This window comes from Chenopodium album, chromosome 5 (genome assembly GCF_948465745.1).
Source record: "Chenopodium album chromosome 5, dcCheAlbu1.1, whole genome shotgun sequence".
In the NCBI taxonomy this organism is placed as follows: domain Eukaryota; kingdom Viridiplantae; phylum Streptophyta; class Magnoliopsida; order Caryophyllales; family Amaranthaceae; genus Chenopodium; species Chenopodium album.
In genome coordinates this window covers 13,404,144-13,418,169 of record NC_137838.1, presented here as the reverse complement: position 1 = coordinate 13,418,169, position 14,026 = coordinate 13,404,144, and the positions used below count along the sequence as shown (strand labels likewise).

Below are 14,026 nucleotides of genomic sequence, written 5' to 3'. Positions count from 1 at the left end.
CTTGTTGATTAATTAGTTGTTGGTTATTTTATTTTGTTTTTGAATAAAAAATAAAAGGAGAAAATTGATTTTACCAACTTTCTCACATTGATGGGAGAGTGATGAATTATAAACATAGATTAAATTAATTATTAGTTACATTTATTTAAACATAGATTAAATTAATTAGTTACATTTAATTAAGTACATAAATGAGATTAAATTAAATTTTGTTATTATATACTGTTGTTTAATATACATATATAAAATTAAACATTAAATTTTCAAGTTTATAAATAAGATTAACTCATATAACCAAACATTGTAAGCATAAGACGTGTCATTTAAGTTGTACAGTGGTTGAAGTTAAAGTATGATGTTAATTTATTTTATACAATCATCAAATTTATGATTGAATTTGAAGGAATTTTTAAATTATGTTAACCTAAAAGTATTGAAGTATACAACTATAAAAGAAAGAAGAGAAGTGGTCGACTTTTTGAAAAATGACTTTTTAAGTGAAAACTTGTGAAAAATGAGCTTTTAAGTTGCATTTTGTTTGTATGGGTACTTGGGTGACCTTCCGTGGTGGTCAATGCTGGATCTTCGACGTTGACTATCACGTGTTAGTCATGTGACTTATTATTTTTTTTTTAAACAAAAATAATCCACAAATTTCCCTCCTTTCCTGACCCAGTTCTTTCATTGGTTAGGTCGGGAAAGGAGGGAAATTTGGGGTTTTTTAAAAAAAAAATAATAATAAGTCATGTGACTAACATGTGATAGTCAACGTCGGAGCTCCAGCATTGACCACCATATAAGGTCGCAAGCTCACCCAAGTACCCCATATAAACAAAATGTAACTTAAAATGTCTTTTTTCACAAATTTTCACTAAAAGGTCATTTTTCAATAAAACGACCACTTAAAAGGTCCTTTTTCACAATTTTCTCAAGAAAGAATAGTCATATGCTGTAAATAATTTTGTGCAATGACAAACGTACATGATTAAATCAAGAACAGATTAGAAAGAAACAAGGCTGCTACACCCTTGGATACGGATCTTGTATATAAATGTATAGTAGTGATTTTTTTTTTTTTTTTTTTTTAATTACTCCGTAATTTGTAAGTCACAAAAATTTCACCAGTAATTTATAGCACAAGTATATTAAATATCCATTTAGTAAGAGTCGTGAACTGAAAATTTCAAGAGTAATTTACAGCATAAAATATCCATTTAGTAAGGGTCATAAAAAGTTCAAGAATAATTAATCACCCTATCAAAGGCAAAAGGAATCTAAATCATCTAGGATTAAACAATAGAGACAACTCGGCAGAATCTAATACCCTACCTCCTAAGGAAAATGTGCTTGAGTTCGCACTCTTGCTCCTTCCAACAATCACTTGTTCAGGTTTTGGCTTGTTAAGATCATTTGTATGTGGCATATGTAGAGACAAAATCCTATCTATCTCTAACCAAACTTCTTTCATGGTTGGTCTTCTCTTTCCATCCAAGATTAAACATTGTTTTGCAAGGTTAGCAATGGCTAAAAACCCTTCCTTTGAACCTTCTAGTAGGACTTGAGAATCTATGATATTAAGCACGCTAGAGTTTTCCATATGCGAAAGGAACCATGAAATCAAACTTCGATCCTCTTCAAATGCAGCACGTAATGCCTTTTGTCCCGTCAAAAGCTCAACAAGGACAACACCAAAGCTATAAACATCACTCTTTTCCGTATATTGGTGAGATTGAAAGTACTCTGGATCCAAGTAACCTGGCGTTCCCATGACACGAGTAACCACACGTGTTTGATCAATAGCCACAGATCTTGAAAACCCGAAATCTGATAACTTCGCTCTATACTTCTCATCCAAAAGTATGTTTGAAGACTTAATGTCCCTATGAAAGATGAGAGTAGAAGTTGAGGAATGCAAATAAGCAAGTGCTCCAGCTGAATCAGAAGCAATGTGTAACCTCATTTTCCAAGTGAGTGGAAACTCTTCATTTGGATTATGAATATGGTGGTAAAGCGTTCCGTTGGGAATAAACTCGTATACTAATAATGGTACATCGGTCTCCAAACAACATCCCAATAACTTCAATATGTTTCGATGATTAATTTGTGACATGATAACCACTTCGTTGATGAATTCTTCTCGTTGGCCTTCCTCCAATTTATTAGACTTCTTTATAGCTACAATTTTTCCTTCACTCAACACTCCTTTATAAACTGTACCATGACCTCCTCGTCCAAGTATTCTATCTTCATTGAAGTGGTCAGTGGATTTTTCTAGCTCATTGACTGTGAAGATTTTTATCCTTTCTACAACTCCTTCATCTGAAGACATTTGTTGTTGAAGCAACAAGCCACCATTTCTCTCAAAATTTATCTTTTGTTGCTTGATCACTTTTCTTTTTTTGGACACTGATTGTAACCAGCACCCAAAAAGTAACAAAAGTGTCAATCCAAAAATTACGCTAAGGCCTGCAATTTATGAGTGGTGTATATCAGATTTTGAGTAGTATCAGAGCGAATCGTAATTCATCACCTTGTATCTCTACTATTTAAAAAATTTGAGAGAACTCTTATAAATAGTGTTTGAACAATTATATTACGAGTATCTTAAATGTTTATTTAGTTATTTGTCATTATTTACATAATTCACTTGTTTTACAATCTCATACCAGAGGCCATGTTATGCTCTAAACTCCAAAGCCATGTCACTTTACACTTAGCTTAGGGATCGTTTGGTTGAATGTAGTATTTGCAAATTTCTTGGAAAATTAATTTCCCATGAAATTGAACTTGAAATTCTAAAAAGTGTTTGGTTAACTAAGGGAAATGGAAATTCCCATAGGAAATTCCACTTACCTAGGTCCCCCTAGGTAATTAACTTCCCCCATTTTGTAGGAAGTGAAAATTCATGGGAATTTCTACTTCCCATGAATTTGTCAACCAAACAACTCTAAAGAATTTCAATTCCTAGGATTTCCAACTTCCCATGTTTTTATTTGTCAACCAAACAACCCCTTAGACTCTGACTCGCTATACAAGCTAGAGAGATAGTAATTTGAACTTTGAAGAGGGCTAATATGAACCTAATAAAATCTAGGAAAATTATCATTGGTACACTCCAAGTTTGGGCTTTTATCAATAATACATCTGCTTAAGTTTTAATTATCAGTGGTACACCTATATTTAATATTTTCAACAAATTTGTATGAGCAGTTAGAGTTTGTTCCATACCTGCAGTAGCCATAACTGCTGTGATGAACCAAGGTTTTCTATTAGAGACACAAGGGTTGGTTTTGGTCCCATTTCCGTGGTACCTCCTCGGACATTTGCAATGATAACTTCCATTTGTGTTAATACAATACTCTGATTTCTCACAATCATTTGCTTGCTTGCACTCGTCCATGTCTAATGAAATGCAAATTGAAACACTCATTATACAAGAAGTGTAACAAATACGGAGTAAATAAAAGCAAAGAAAATTATCTTTGATCATGATTAAATTGAAATTAAGATTGTTTAGAAAATTTTTGTAGAGACTCTTGAGTAGGCTTTGTTCTCATCAAGTAAGGCTTTGTTCTCATCCAAATGGCTAAAATGCCCCCCCGAATCCCTAAATACAATGAGTTTGGTATGAAAATCGAAGAATTTAAAAAATTCCGTTAAGTTTTTGACGGCAAGTGGTAAAAAACAATTTTTAATTTTTCTTTTGTGGTAAAATAAAAGTTTTAAAATTTTTGGTAGTAAAAAACAATTTTGTGATTATTTTTTTGTAATAAAAGTCAAAAAAATCCATTTATTTATTCAAATTTATATCCCGTACACAATTTTAGATAAATTTTGACAAAATAATTAATTACGAAGTATAAGTTTAGACAAAATTAGATGAACAAATATAGCCTAAGAAGTGAAAAGGACATTGCTTGTTTATACCTCTACATCCACTAGGATGGTAAGGGTTGCCAGAATAACCATCTTTGCAGCGACAGCGATACCCCAACTCGCGCCATGGATCATAACACTCTGTGTTTTCTTTACATAAACAGCTTCGATCCGCTTTCGCCACAGAGCAATTGTCTCGTCCAACAGTCCAATTGAATACTACAGGAATCGCCAAGGCTTGGTAGTATTCCATAGACCGTTCCAAATAATTTTCATTAAATATAAACGCATCTTTTGCCACAAGAAATGCAGCATTACACGGGTAGATACTATTCACAGTACTACCATTGCCAGGACCGTCTACTTGCACTGTAACGTTATTAACTCCAGAGGGAATCGAGGCTTGACAACACCCAACCCCGGAACATTCACCGTCAAGCACATAATCATCCACACAGTTAGTATTGCCGCATCCAGTTTTATATGGTAATCCAACTCGAAACCCCGAAAATGAGGCAGTGGTTTGACACCCTATAGCAACTAATATGTTTTCGGGGCTGGATAGTGTAAATGTTCCCAAGTTGAACCTTTCAGACCAACTGTGAACTCGTAATCGACTGCTCTTGTTGTAACAATCGTAAGAAACACGTGATTTGGCGCGTAACTCACCCTTTTGTACTGAAATGTTCAGTACCTCCATCTCCAATAATATCGGTGTTGGAGGGTTCGTAGCATTAATACATTTGATTTTGAAGGTGGAAGATGTTTCCTTATTTGGTGGTTTATAGTAACAACCTTCTTCAATACCAAAAGGGTAAGGAATGCTCAAATTTTCACACTTAGCTGAGCAGTGTAGGCTGATTACAAGGGGTGGCGCTGCGTCGTCGTCTCCGGTGATGAGCGTTGGCAATACCCAACACACACAAACTAAGAGTAGAAGAGCATAACATGAATAACCCATGCTTAAGCTAGATTAAATAATTTAAGGGGCAGAAGCTTTTTTATTTTGTTGAATAGTGAGATCAATTTTTGGTAAGAATTAGGTGTTTTGTGGTATGTATTTAGTGTTGGAAAAAATACCCGTTGAAATCAAGAACAAAGACAAACAAAATGTTACAATCAATCAATCAAGATCCGACCTCCTTCTGTTGTGCCGTGGTTTGGAACCCACTGCCTTAGAAGCGAAATACGCCACCACCGGTACAGATTTCCTAGTGACGCACGCCCCCCAAGTTTTACACAACGACCTCCGCAATTCGTGTACCCAAATTCGAAGGTTGGAATTGCTCAAGAACTGTTCAAATCTCAAAGGGTAGGTTTGTGTTTTGTGTTTAGGGTTTCAAGGAGTGAATAATCAATAATAATTTCTGGTTAGTATATATATGTATATATACACGTGAGGAGATTAAAAGAAAAAGGAAACAAAGCACTCAAAACCGCCTCTCTTCACTCGACAAAACCCGCGCCCGCAGGAAAAACCCGCGGGTATGTCCCGCGGCCTCTTATGGCAGCTCAAACAAACTGCCCACCCGCGGGAAAACCCGCGCCCAAACCCCGCGGCCGCAGCCAGCGCCCAAGCAACCACGAGACAGAGCTCTATAACTCACATATAACCAAGATCGGGTTTTGACGCTTAACGATGAGGTAATGGAGGAAGGCATTAACAAGATTGAACATGGATAAAGCACAAAGGATCACAAACCAAAGTATTCGGATGTATTACTAGATTTCAACAATCCCCCACTAATGCATACGGATTCGACAACATGAGATCTGAACAGTAAATAAAAGTCTCAGTACTTAAATGCTAGTATCCGAAGATTTGAACTAACACATTAGTGCACAAGGTTTTCAACACTTCCCTAGTGAGTATCCTAAGATTTGAACTCCTAGGAGCGAGGAAGGGACCTTGTATACACATACCTTGACTTTAGAGCTTAAGCAGCTCCGCAAAATTTGGCTACTCTTGGGAACTAATGAGTACTTCAAGAGAACCATACTTGTTCTCCCTAGAAGGGCGCCACTCTTCGTACTCACGCAGGTGTCGCCGTGTGAACCACATCACACACTCCTGCAAATCCGAGAACTATTCATGCAAATATGTGCAACTCACAATACTTTGCAAATTCAAGGACTATTCATGCATCGGAGTTTTGACATTAAGAACAATTAAGTTCATCCTCTTTCAATATTTCGGTGCACCTATCATGCTCAGCGAGCCATGGACTAGGCGTAGCATTAAGGGCTAAACCCAACCTCATCTCTTCGGTACCTCTCACATTCCCTACTCAAGTAGTCTCAGAGCTGACAATCCAAGCCACTTAAGACCACCATCACTCCTCACTCTTGATTACCGGGATAGAGGTATTAAGGGCTAAACTCACCCTGTTTCTTGAATCTACCTGGTTAACAACCACTCAAAAGAGTCATTAGATTCAATCAAATGCAAGTATAGCAATAAGCAATAAATCCAGCTAACATTTCTCAATAAGACAATAATCAGCAAATCAGGATTTATTCATATCATAAAACTCTAAAGGTTTAATCAATACTTACAAAGCTTACATCTGTTCAACACAAGGTTTCAAACCCATTCCTGTTGATGATTCAATCACCATTCTCTTGCATAGTCCCTTTGTAAAAGGATCAGCTAGGTTTTTCTCTGTCCGGACGTAGTCCAAAGAGACAACCCCATTCACAATAAACTATCTTACTGACTTCTGCCTAACATGTATGTGCCGCTTCTTGCCATTGTAGACACTATTCTTAGCAACACAAATAGCAGCCTGTGAATCACAATGCATAGAGACCGGTGGTGTTGGTTTCCCCCACAAAGGGATGTCAGCCAATAAGTTTCTCAACCAGTCCGCTTCTTGGGTAGCAAGATCCAAAGCTATGAACTCTGCTTCCATTGTAGACCTGGCAATACATGACTGGTTCGTAGACTTCCATGATATAACACTACCACAAAGAGTAAAAACATACCCACTAGTAGAGTTCACTTCATCACTAGAACTAACCCAATTAGCATCACAATACCCTTCTAGAACCAAAGGACGACCTACAAAGTCTAAACCCCAATTCATGGTTCCACGAATATATCTCAGAACACGTCTCAAAGCTACCCAATGAGCGTCACTTGGGCAATGAGTGTACCTGCTAAGCCTGCTTACAGCAAATGCAATGTCTGGGCGAGTGCAATTCATCAAGAACATCAAGCTCCCTATTACCTTAGCATATTCTTCTTGAGAAACAGCTTTTCCCTGATTTTTCTCTAGAGCTATACTACTGTCATAGGGAGTTTTCAGAGACACAACATCAATGCAATCAAATTTTTTCAACACTTTCTCAACATAATGAGACTGATTCAGAAAATAGCCCTTCTTGGTCTTTAAAACCTTAACACCAAGAATCACATCTACTTCTCCCAAATCTTTCATCTCAAACTTAGAGGAAAGCAATTTCTTAGTTTCACTTATAGCACTTAAATCAGCACTAAATAACAACATGTCATCCACATACAGGCAAATGATCACACAATGATTACCAAACATTTTAGAGTAAACGCATGCATCACTACCATTGACAACAAAACCGAAACTAAGAATGGTACTATGAAATTTTTTATACCATTGCTTTGGTGCCTGCTTTAGTCCATACAAGGACTTCTTGAGCCTACATACCTTATTCTCCTTTCCAGGAAATACGAACCCAGGAGGTTGCTCCATATAAATTTCCTCTTCCAAATCACCATTCAAGAAAGCTGTCTTGACATCTATCTGATGCACAAACAAATTAAATGATGATGCTAAGGCAAATAAATTACGAATAGTAGCAATCTTAGTCACCGGAGAATAAGTATAGAAATAATCAATGCCGTATTTTTTAGTGAACCCTCTAATCACCAATCTGGCCTTGAATCTTTCTACAGTGCCATCTATCCTCATTTTCTTCTTGAAAATCCACTTGCACCCTATAGGTCTGCTTCCCTTTGGTAAGTCAACAAGTTCCCAAGTCCCATTCTGCATGATGGACTCAAGCTCACTATCTACTGCTTTCTTCCAAAAGCTTGCATCAACCGAACTCATAGCTTCTTCGAACGTTTTGGGATCTTCATCTACAACCTGAAGACAAACCATGACCTCATCTAGACCATCCTCACCTTCCATTTCAGTTAGGAACGCCGTAAGGAAATCAGGGCCAAAAGTTGCTTCTGTTCTCTGTCTTTTACTTGTCCTAGGTTGAGTTAATTCTTCAGTCCTGGGACAAGTTTCAACCTGCTTTGTAGACAAAGGAATTGAAGAAACATTGTTAGTAGCATCATTTTTCTTCAAAGGAAACACCTGTTCAAAGAACTCTGCATCTCGAGACTCGCTTATGACATTGTCGCCTAGGCTCATGAACCTGTAAGCAGCATTGTTCTCAGCATATCCAATGAACACCGTATCAAACGTTCTCAAACCCATTGTCGACCGTTTGAAGGAAGGATATCCCACCTTTGCTAGACACCCCGACACTTTCAAGTAACTCAGATTCGGGACGTAACCTTTCCACAACTCGTATGGAGTCTTGTCTAACCTTTTATGGGTAACTCTGTTCAAAAAAAAATTTGCTGATAGTACAGCTTCTCCCCACATGTTGTCTGGCAACCTGGAACTCAAGAGCATAGCATTCACCATCTCCTTCAGAGTCCTATTTTTCCTCTCTGCGATCCCATTTTGTTGTGGTGTGTACGGAGCTGAGACCTCATGAATAATGCCCTAAGTTTCATACACCCTCTTAAGGAAAGTTGAGCCGTACTCTCCTCCTCTGTCAGATCAAACCCTTTTAATTTTTCGATCCAGTTGTTTTTCAACTTCTGCCTTATACACAAGAAACTTGGATTCAGCTTCATCTTTTGACCTCAAAAGATAAACTTTGCCGTATCTAGAGTGATCATCAACGAAAGTAACATAGTATCTTTTGCCACCCCTGCTTTCCAAGTTCTTAAAGTCAGCTAAATCAGAGTGAATTAGCTCTAGCAATGTAGTTTCCCTTTTTGTGACAGACTTGTAAGGTTTCTTCACAAACTTAGACTCTACACATACTTCACATTTTTCTAGTCCATTTAATGACATATTTGGGAGCAAATTTAAACGTTTCATACGTTTCAGTTTAGCAGCACCAATATGACCCAATCTAGCATGCCACAAATCAAAGGACTCAGCAATATAAGCAGAAGTAGAATTTTTATAAATAGAAGATTCAGTTACAATTTCAAGGACAAAGAGACCCCCAATTAGGTACCCTTTGCCAACATATTCCCCATTGCGGGTTAGTACAAGTTTATTAGCATCAAAGACTAACTTAACTCCTACTTTGTTAAGCAAAGCACCAGAAATAAGGTTCCTGCGAAGAGAAGGAACATACAGTACATTGTGCAGGGCCAGAGTCTTGCCTGAAGTCAGCTTAAGTATCACCTTTCCTCTCCCTAACACCTCAGAGCTGCTAGAGTTCCCCATGTAGACTTGTTCACGTTCCTTGGCTTCCTCCATAGTAGCGAACAGATCCTTGTTGGCACAAAAGTGTTTGGAGGCTCCTATGTCAACAATCCACTCTGAGTTATTTTCTACCAAGTTGACCTCATGTACTACCGCAGCAATAACATCATCATCCTCAGCTAGATGAGCTTGATTCTTAAATTTTCCTTTCTTCCCACCATTATTTTTCTGATCCATCTTGCCTTTAACCTTGCAGTTCACAGCAAAGTGCTCCAATTTGTCACAGTTCCAGCATTTGGTCTTGGACTTGTCAATCTTGCTTCTAGGCTTGAGTTTACCATTGTAGATTCCAGATTTTCCCTTGCCGTCACGATTGTCAGGTTTCCTTTCATTGTCAGAATTGAGTTCTACCAGATTTGCTTTCACAGCCAATTCATTTTTCGGGTTGGGGGTTGAATCCTTAAGGCGATTCGCCTCTTCAATTTTCATATGACTCACCAACTCTTCGAGAGTTAGATCTCTTTTCTTATGCTTGAGATGATTTCTATAATCAGACCAAGATTCAGGTAATTTCTCAATTAACACATTAGCCTGCAGGATCTCACACATCTTCATACCTTGAGCAAGAATTTCAGCAACATAATTTTCATACACATGGACTTGCTCCATGATAGGTTTCGTATCAACCAACTTAAAATTCAACCAGTTTCCAGTCACATATTTCTTTTTCCCGGCATCATCAGCCCCATATTTCTTTTCCAAAGGCACCCAAATCTCCTTGGCAGATTTGACTTTAATATACAAATCAAAGATGTTATTTTTCATGTGGTTCAGAAGATGACCCCTAACAAACTTGTTATCACGTTCAAATTTCTTGATTTCAGATTCATTAGCAATAACAGAGGAAGTAGTCTGAATAGGGACAGATTCTTTATTCCCAGCGACAGGAGTACTAGGAATATCAATCATAGCATTGGTCTGAGTGATAGGTTTTGGGACATCATTAAACAAGACATAATCAACTTCTACTTGTTCAAAAGCAGTCAACATTCTTTGTGACCATCTCTTATAATTAATTCCATCAAGAGACTCAACCTTAGACAGATCTAGGTATAAACGAGATTGAGAATTGCTATTCATGATATCAACAGATCTAATAATAAATATTTCGCTTCTAAATTGTTGGAAAAAATACTTGTTGAAATCAAGAACAAAGACAAACAAAATGTTACAATCAATCAATCAAGATCCGACCTCCTTCTGTTGTGCCGTGATTTGGAATCCACTGCCTTAGAAGCGAAATACGCCACCACCGGTACAGATTTCCTAGTGACGCACGCCCCCCAAGTTTTACACAACGACCTCCGCAATTCGTGTACCCAAATTCAAAGGTTGGAATTGCTCAAGAATTGTTCAAATCTCAAAGGGTAGGTTTGTGTTTTGTGTTTAGGGTTTCAAGGAGTGAATAATCAATAATAATTTCTGGTTAGTATATATATGTATATATACACGTGAGGAGATTAAAAGAAAAAGGAAACAAAGCACTCAAACCGCCTCTCTTCACTCGACAAAACCCGCGCCCGCAGGAAAAACCCGCGGGTATGTCCCACGGCCTCTTATGGCAGCTCAAACAAACTGCCCACCCGCGGGAAAACCCGCGCCCAAACCCCGCGGCCGCAGCCTGCGCCCAAGCAACCACGAGACAGAGCTCTATAACTCACATATAACCAAGATCGGGTTTTGACGCTTAACGATGAGGTAATGAAGGAAGGCATTAACAAGATTGAACATGGATAAAGCACAAAGGATCACAAACCAAAGTATTCGGATGCATTACTAGATTTCAACATTTAGGAATTAACAAGACTAAAACTACATATTAATATTGGCTCACAGTCAAGGCAGAGTCTTCCCGGCATTGTTATTTGTCTTGTAGAAAAAGAATAGACTCACTTGAATTGGACTTTTAAATGTTGGAACTAAAAGTTACTAAATGTCCCTATCCGATTATTAATTAATTAATTTATTTATTTATTTACATTTTAGAATCTCTAAACTTATTTATAATTCGAAGGAATTTTTAAGAAAATTTTAACATACAAGAAAAAATATAATTACATGAAATCTTATTAATTATAGAAGGAAGAATAATTATATGAAATCTAATGATTTAACTAGTTTTAGTATCATGAAATAATTAATATCAATGCTGTGATTTAAATAGGAACCGATTAAAAAGAAACAAAGGAGTTTTAAAGACTAGTGATGTACACGTCCCTTCTTTCCATTTGATAGGTTTTGATTAGGTAGTCATAATTTAATCATCGCGTCTTGAAACCATATTATACGGCATTCATACTAGTCAAAATTTTTTTTTTTTCTTTGTTTGAAGGATCATAATACTCAATTTGATTCATTCTCTTTGTGTCATGTCACAATATTTGTCAATTAGTGAACAGAAACATGTGTATTATTTTGGATCATTAAAATTACTACCGAGTAGATAACAGAGGAGTACCTATAGTATTCATCCATGCAAATAAATAAATACAAAATAAAATTAAAGGATATGATTCTACTAAGCTGTAAAAAGGGGCCCTATTAAAGTACTGACAAGCGGGTCAGACTAGTTTAGTTTGAAAATTCAATGAGCTACAACCAATTGACGACCCCATTCACTTTGAGGTATTAAAAACTAATCCGTGGTTTATACACACGGGTGTATAGTGCTCATCGGGTGTAAATAAAACAAAGGCGGAAAGAACATCCTGTGTTTCATAAAGAACATATATGTATTTGACAAAGAACATGTTTGTATTTGACAAAAACATGCATTACCAAAGAACATAAAGATATAATAAAAAGAACGAGATAAAAACTTAATAAAATTTTCTGAAAAATTACACATTATTAACGGAAAAAATTTAGAGGTGATAAAAAATCGAGTAGGGTCGGGCCATATCATAATTTCTCGTGCCCAAACCCGTAGAAAAGTAGCAGGTTTTTGGGCTTTTTTCGAACCCGGTTCGAGTTTTAACTAAAAATGCATTTTTAGGTTTGCCCAAACCCACCCTATTTCGGGCCGGATCAGGTCGGGAAGCGAGTCATGCCAATGTTGATCAACTCTTAAAAAATCCTTACCAAAAATATCATTTCCCAAAAAAATAGTTTTCTATCTCTCCAAAAAAAATTCAACTTCCCATAATAATTTAGTTTTTTTACTCTAATATTATTTTCAATTAAAAATAATTTAAGATTTCAATATCAAATTTCAAAATAACATATGTTAAAAGAACATAATTTATATTGTAAAGTACATATAGTTAATACCTAAATATCACACTAATCAAACTCAAAGAATATACGATAATAAAAGTAATTTAAATATGACATATGATAATAAAAATAGAATTTGGACGTCATTACGACCTTAAAGAACATACACGCCAAATTCAAAGAACATACACGCCAAATTCAAAGAACATACTTTGTATTATTAAACTCAAAAAAACATATATGTTTATCAACATATGTTAAATAACATAAGTTATAATGTAAAGAACATATAATTTTACTGAAAGAACACACTGATCACACTCAAAGAACATATTAAAGGTATGTTCTTTGTCAAACATAGGTATGTTCTTTATCAAACACTATATGTTCTTTCCGCCTTTTTTTTGTTTACCCGGGTGCACCACCCGGGGTGCACCCGGGTGTATTATCTAATTTTCATTAAAAACTAACCCGGCCAATCTGATCTGATTTGATTCGTAAAAAAGCTCGATTTAAATATTGACTCGTATAGACACAATACTTGGTGCATCTAGAATATGTGGAGCATTCCTCAAAATCTGAACAATAAGTAATAAAAAAATAAACACGTAAAAAAAATGAACATTTAATAATAAAAAAAATAAACATAGTAAAAAAATAAATACCTAAAAAATGAACATTTAGGGCATGTTCACATTTACTTAATTTTAGTTCAGTTGAGTTCAGCTCCAATCAGTTCAGCTCAGCTCCTAATTTCCCTCTCTCATAAAATATTCATTTCAGCTCAATTTAGTTTAGTTTAGCTCCAATCAGTTCAGTTCAGCTCCAATCAGTTCATTTCAGTTCAGTTCAGTTCAACTCATCTTAGTAAATATGAATAGGCCCTTATTATAATAAAAAGGAAAAATTGCAAATAATAATACAACCTTTGGTCGTTTTTTTTTTAATCATACAATCTTTAGATTATTATTTAATATTACAACCTTTTGAGAATGTTCATTTTTAACAGGCAAAAACCGGTTGGTAACGTGTTTTTACAAGTTCATGGAACATATGTTGCTTAATCATTTGTTGAGGGATTGTTTTTAAAAAACTTTTCTCCTCCTACTTCATATATCAATGATGGTCAAACACCACCACCCTTTAAACCACCACCACCTAACCCTTAATAGCCACCACAAAAACCACCAAAGCACCCGTCAACTCCCTTTTTCCTTTTCCCAGACCGCCGCTCCCGCCAAAAGCAACACGAAACTGACTCCCTTCCCAACCACCACGAAACCCAAACTAATCCCACTAAACCCACCGAAACATCATGATACCTGCCCGACCTTTTCCTTTCGATTCCCAGACCATTGATAAACACCCCCTTCCCCTTCCATTGTCCGAAAAGC

General features: G+C 36.4%; 1 protein-coding gene across 1 annotated transcript; it reads right to left on the bottom strand.

The window, feature by feature from the left end:
* Nucleotides 1-1,124: 1,124 nt before the first annotated feature.
* On the bottom strand, nucleotides 1,125-4,935 carry LOC145630483 (wall-associated receptor kinase-like 8). Its single transcript, XM_081682744.1, has 3 exons — nucleotides 3,928-4,935; nucleotides 3,229-3,402; nucleotides 1,125-2,466 (listed from the first exon to the last, which is right to left on the bottom strand). The coding sequence occupies exons 1-3, from the start codon at nucleotides 4,835-4,837 to the stop codon at nucleotides 1,280-1,282; spliced, it is 2,271 nt and encodes a 756-aa protein (XP_081538870.1). The 5' UTR covers nucleotides 4,838-4,935; the 3' UTR covers nucleotides 1,125-1,279.
* Between the last annotated feature and the right edge of the window lie 9,091 nt (nucleotides 4,936-14,026).

What these genes read in the sequence shown, in the direction of transcription:
- LOC145630483 (XM_081682744.1), bottom strand. Translation starts at nt 4,837, where the DNA reads ATGGGTTATTCATGTTATGCTCTTCTACTCTTAGTTTGTGTGTGTTGG. An exon ending in CCATCCTAGTGGATGTAGAG is followed by an intron (nt 3,403 to 3,927) that starts GTATAAACAAGC and finishes GCATTTCATTAG; the next exon opens with ACATGGACGAGTGCAAGCAA. An exon ending in AGCAGTTATGGCTACTGCAG is followed by an intron (nt 2,467 to 3,228) that starts GTATGGAACAAA and finishes CATAAATTGCAG; the next exon opens with GCCTTAGCGTAATTTTTGGA.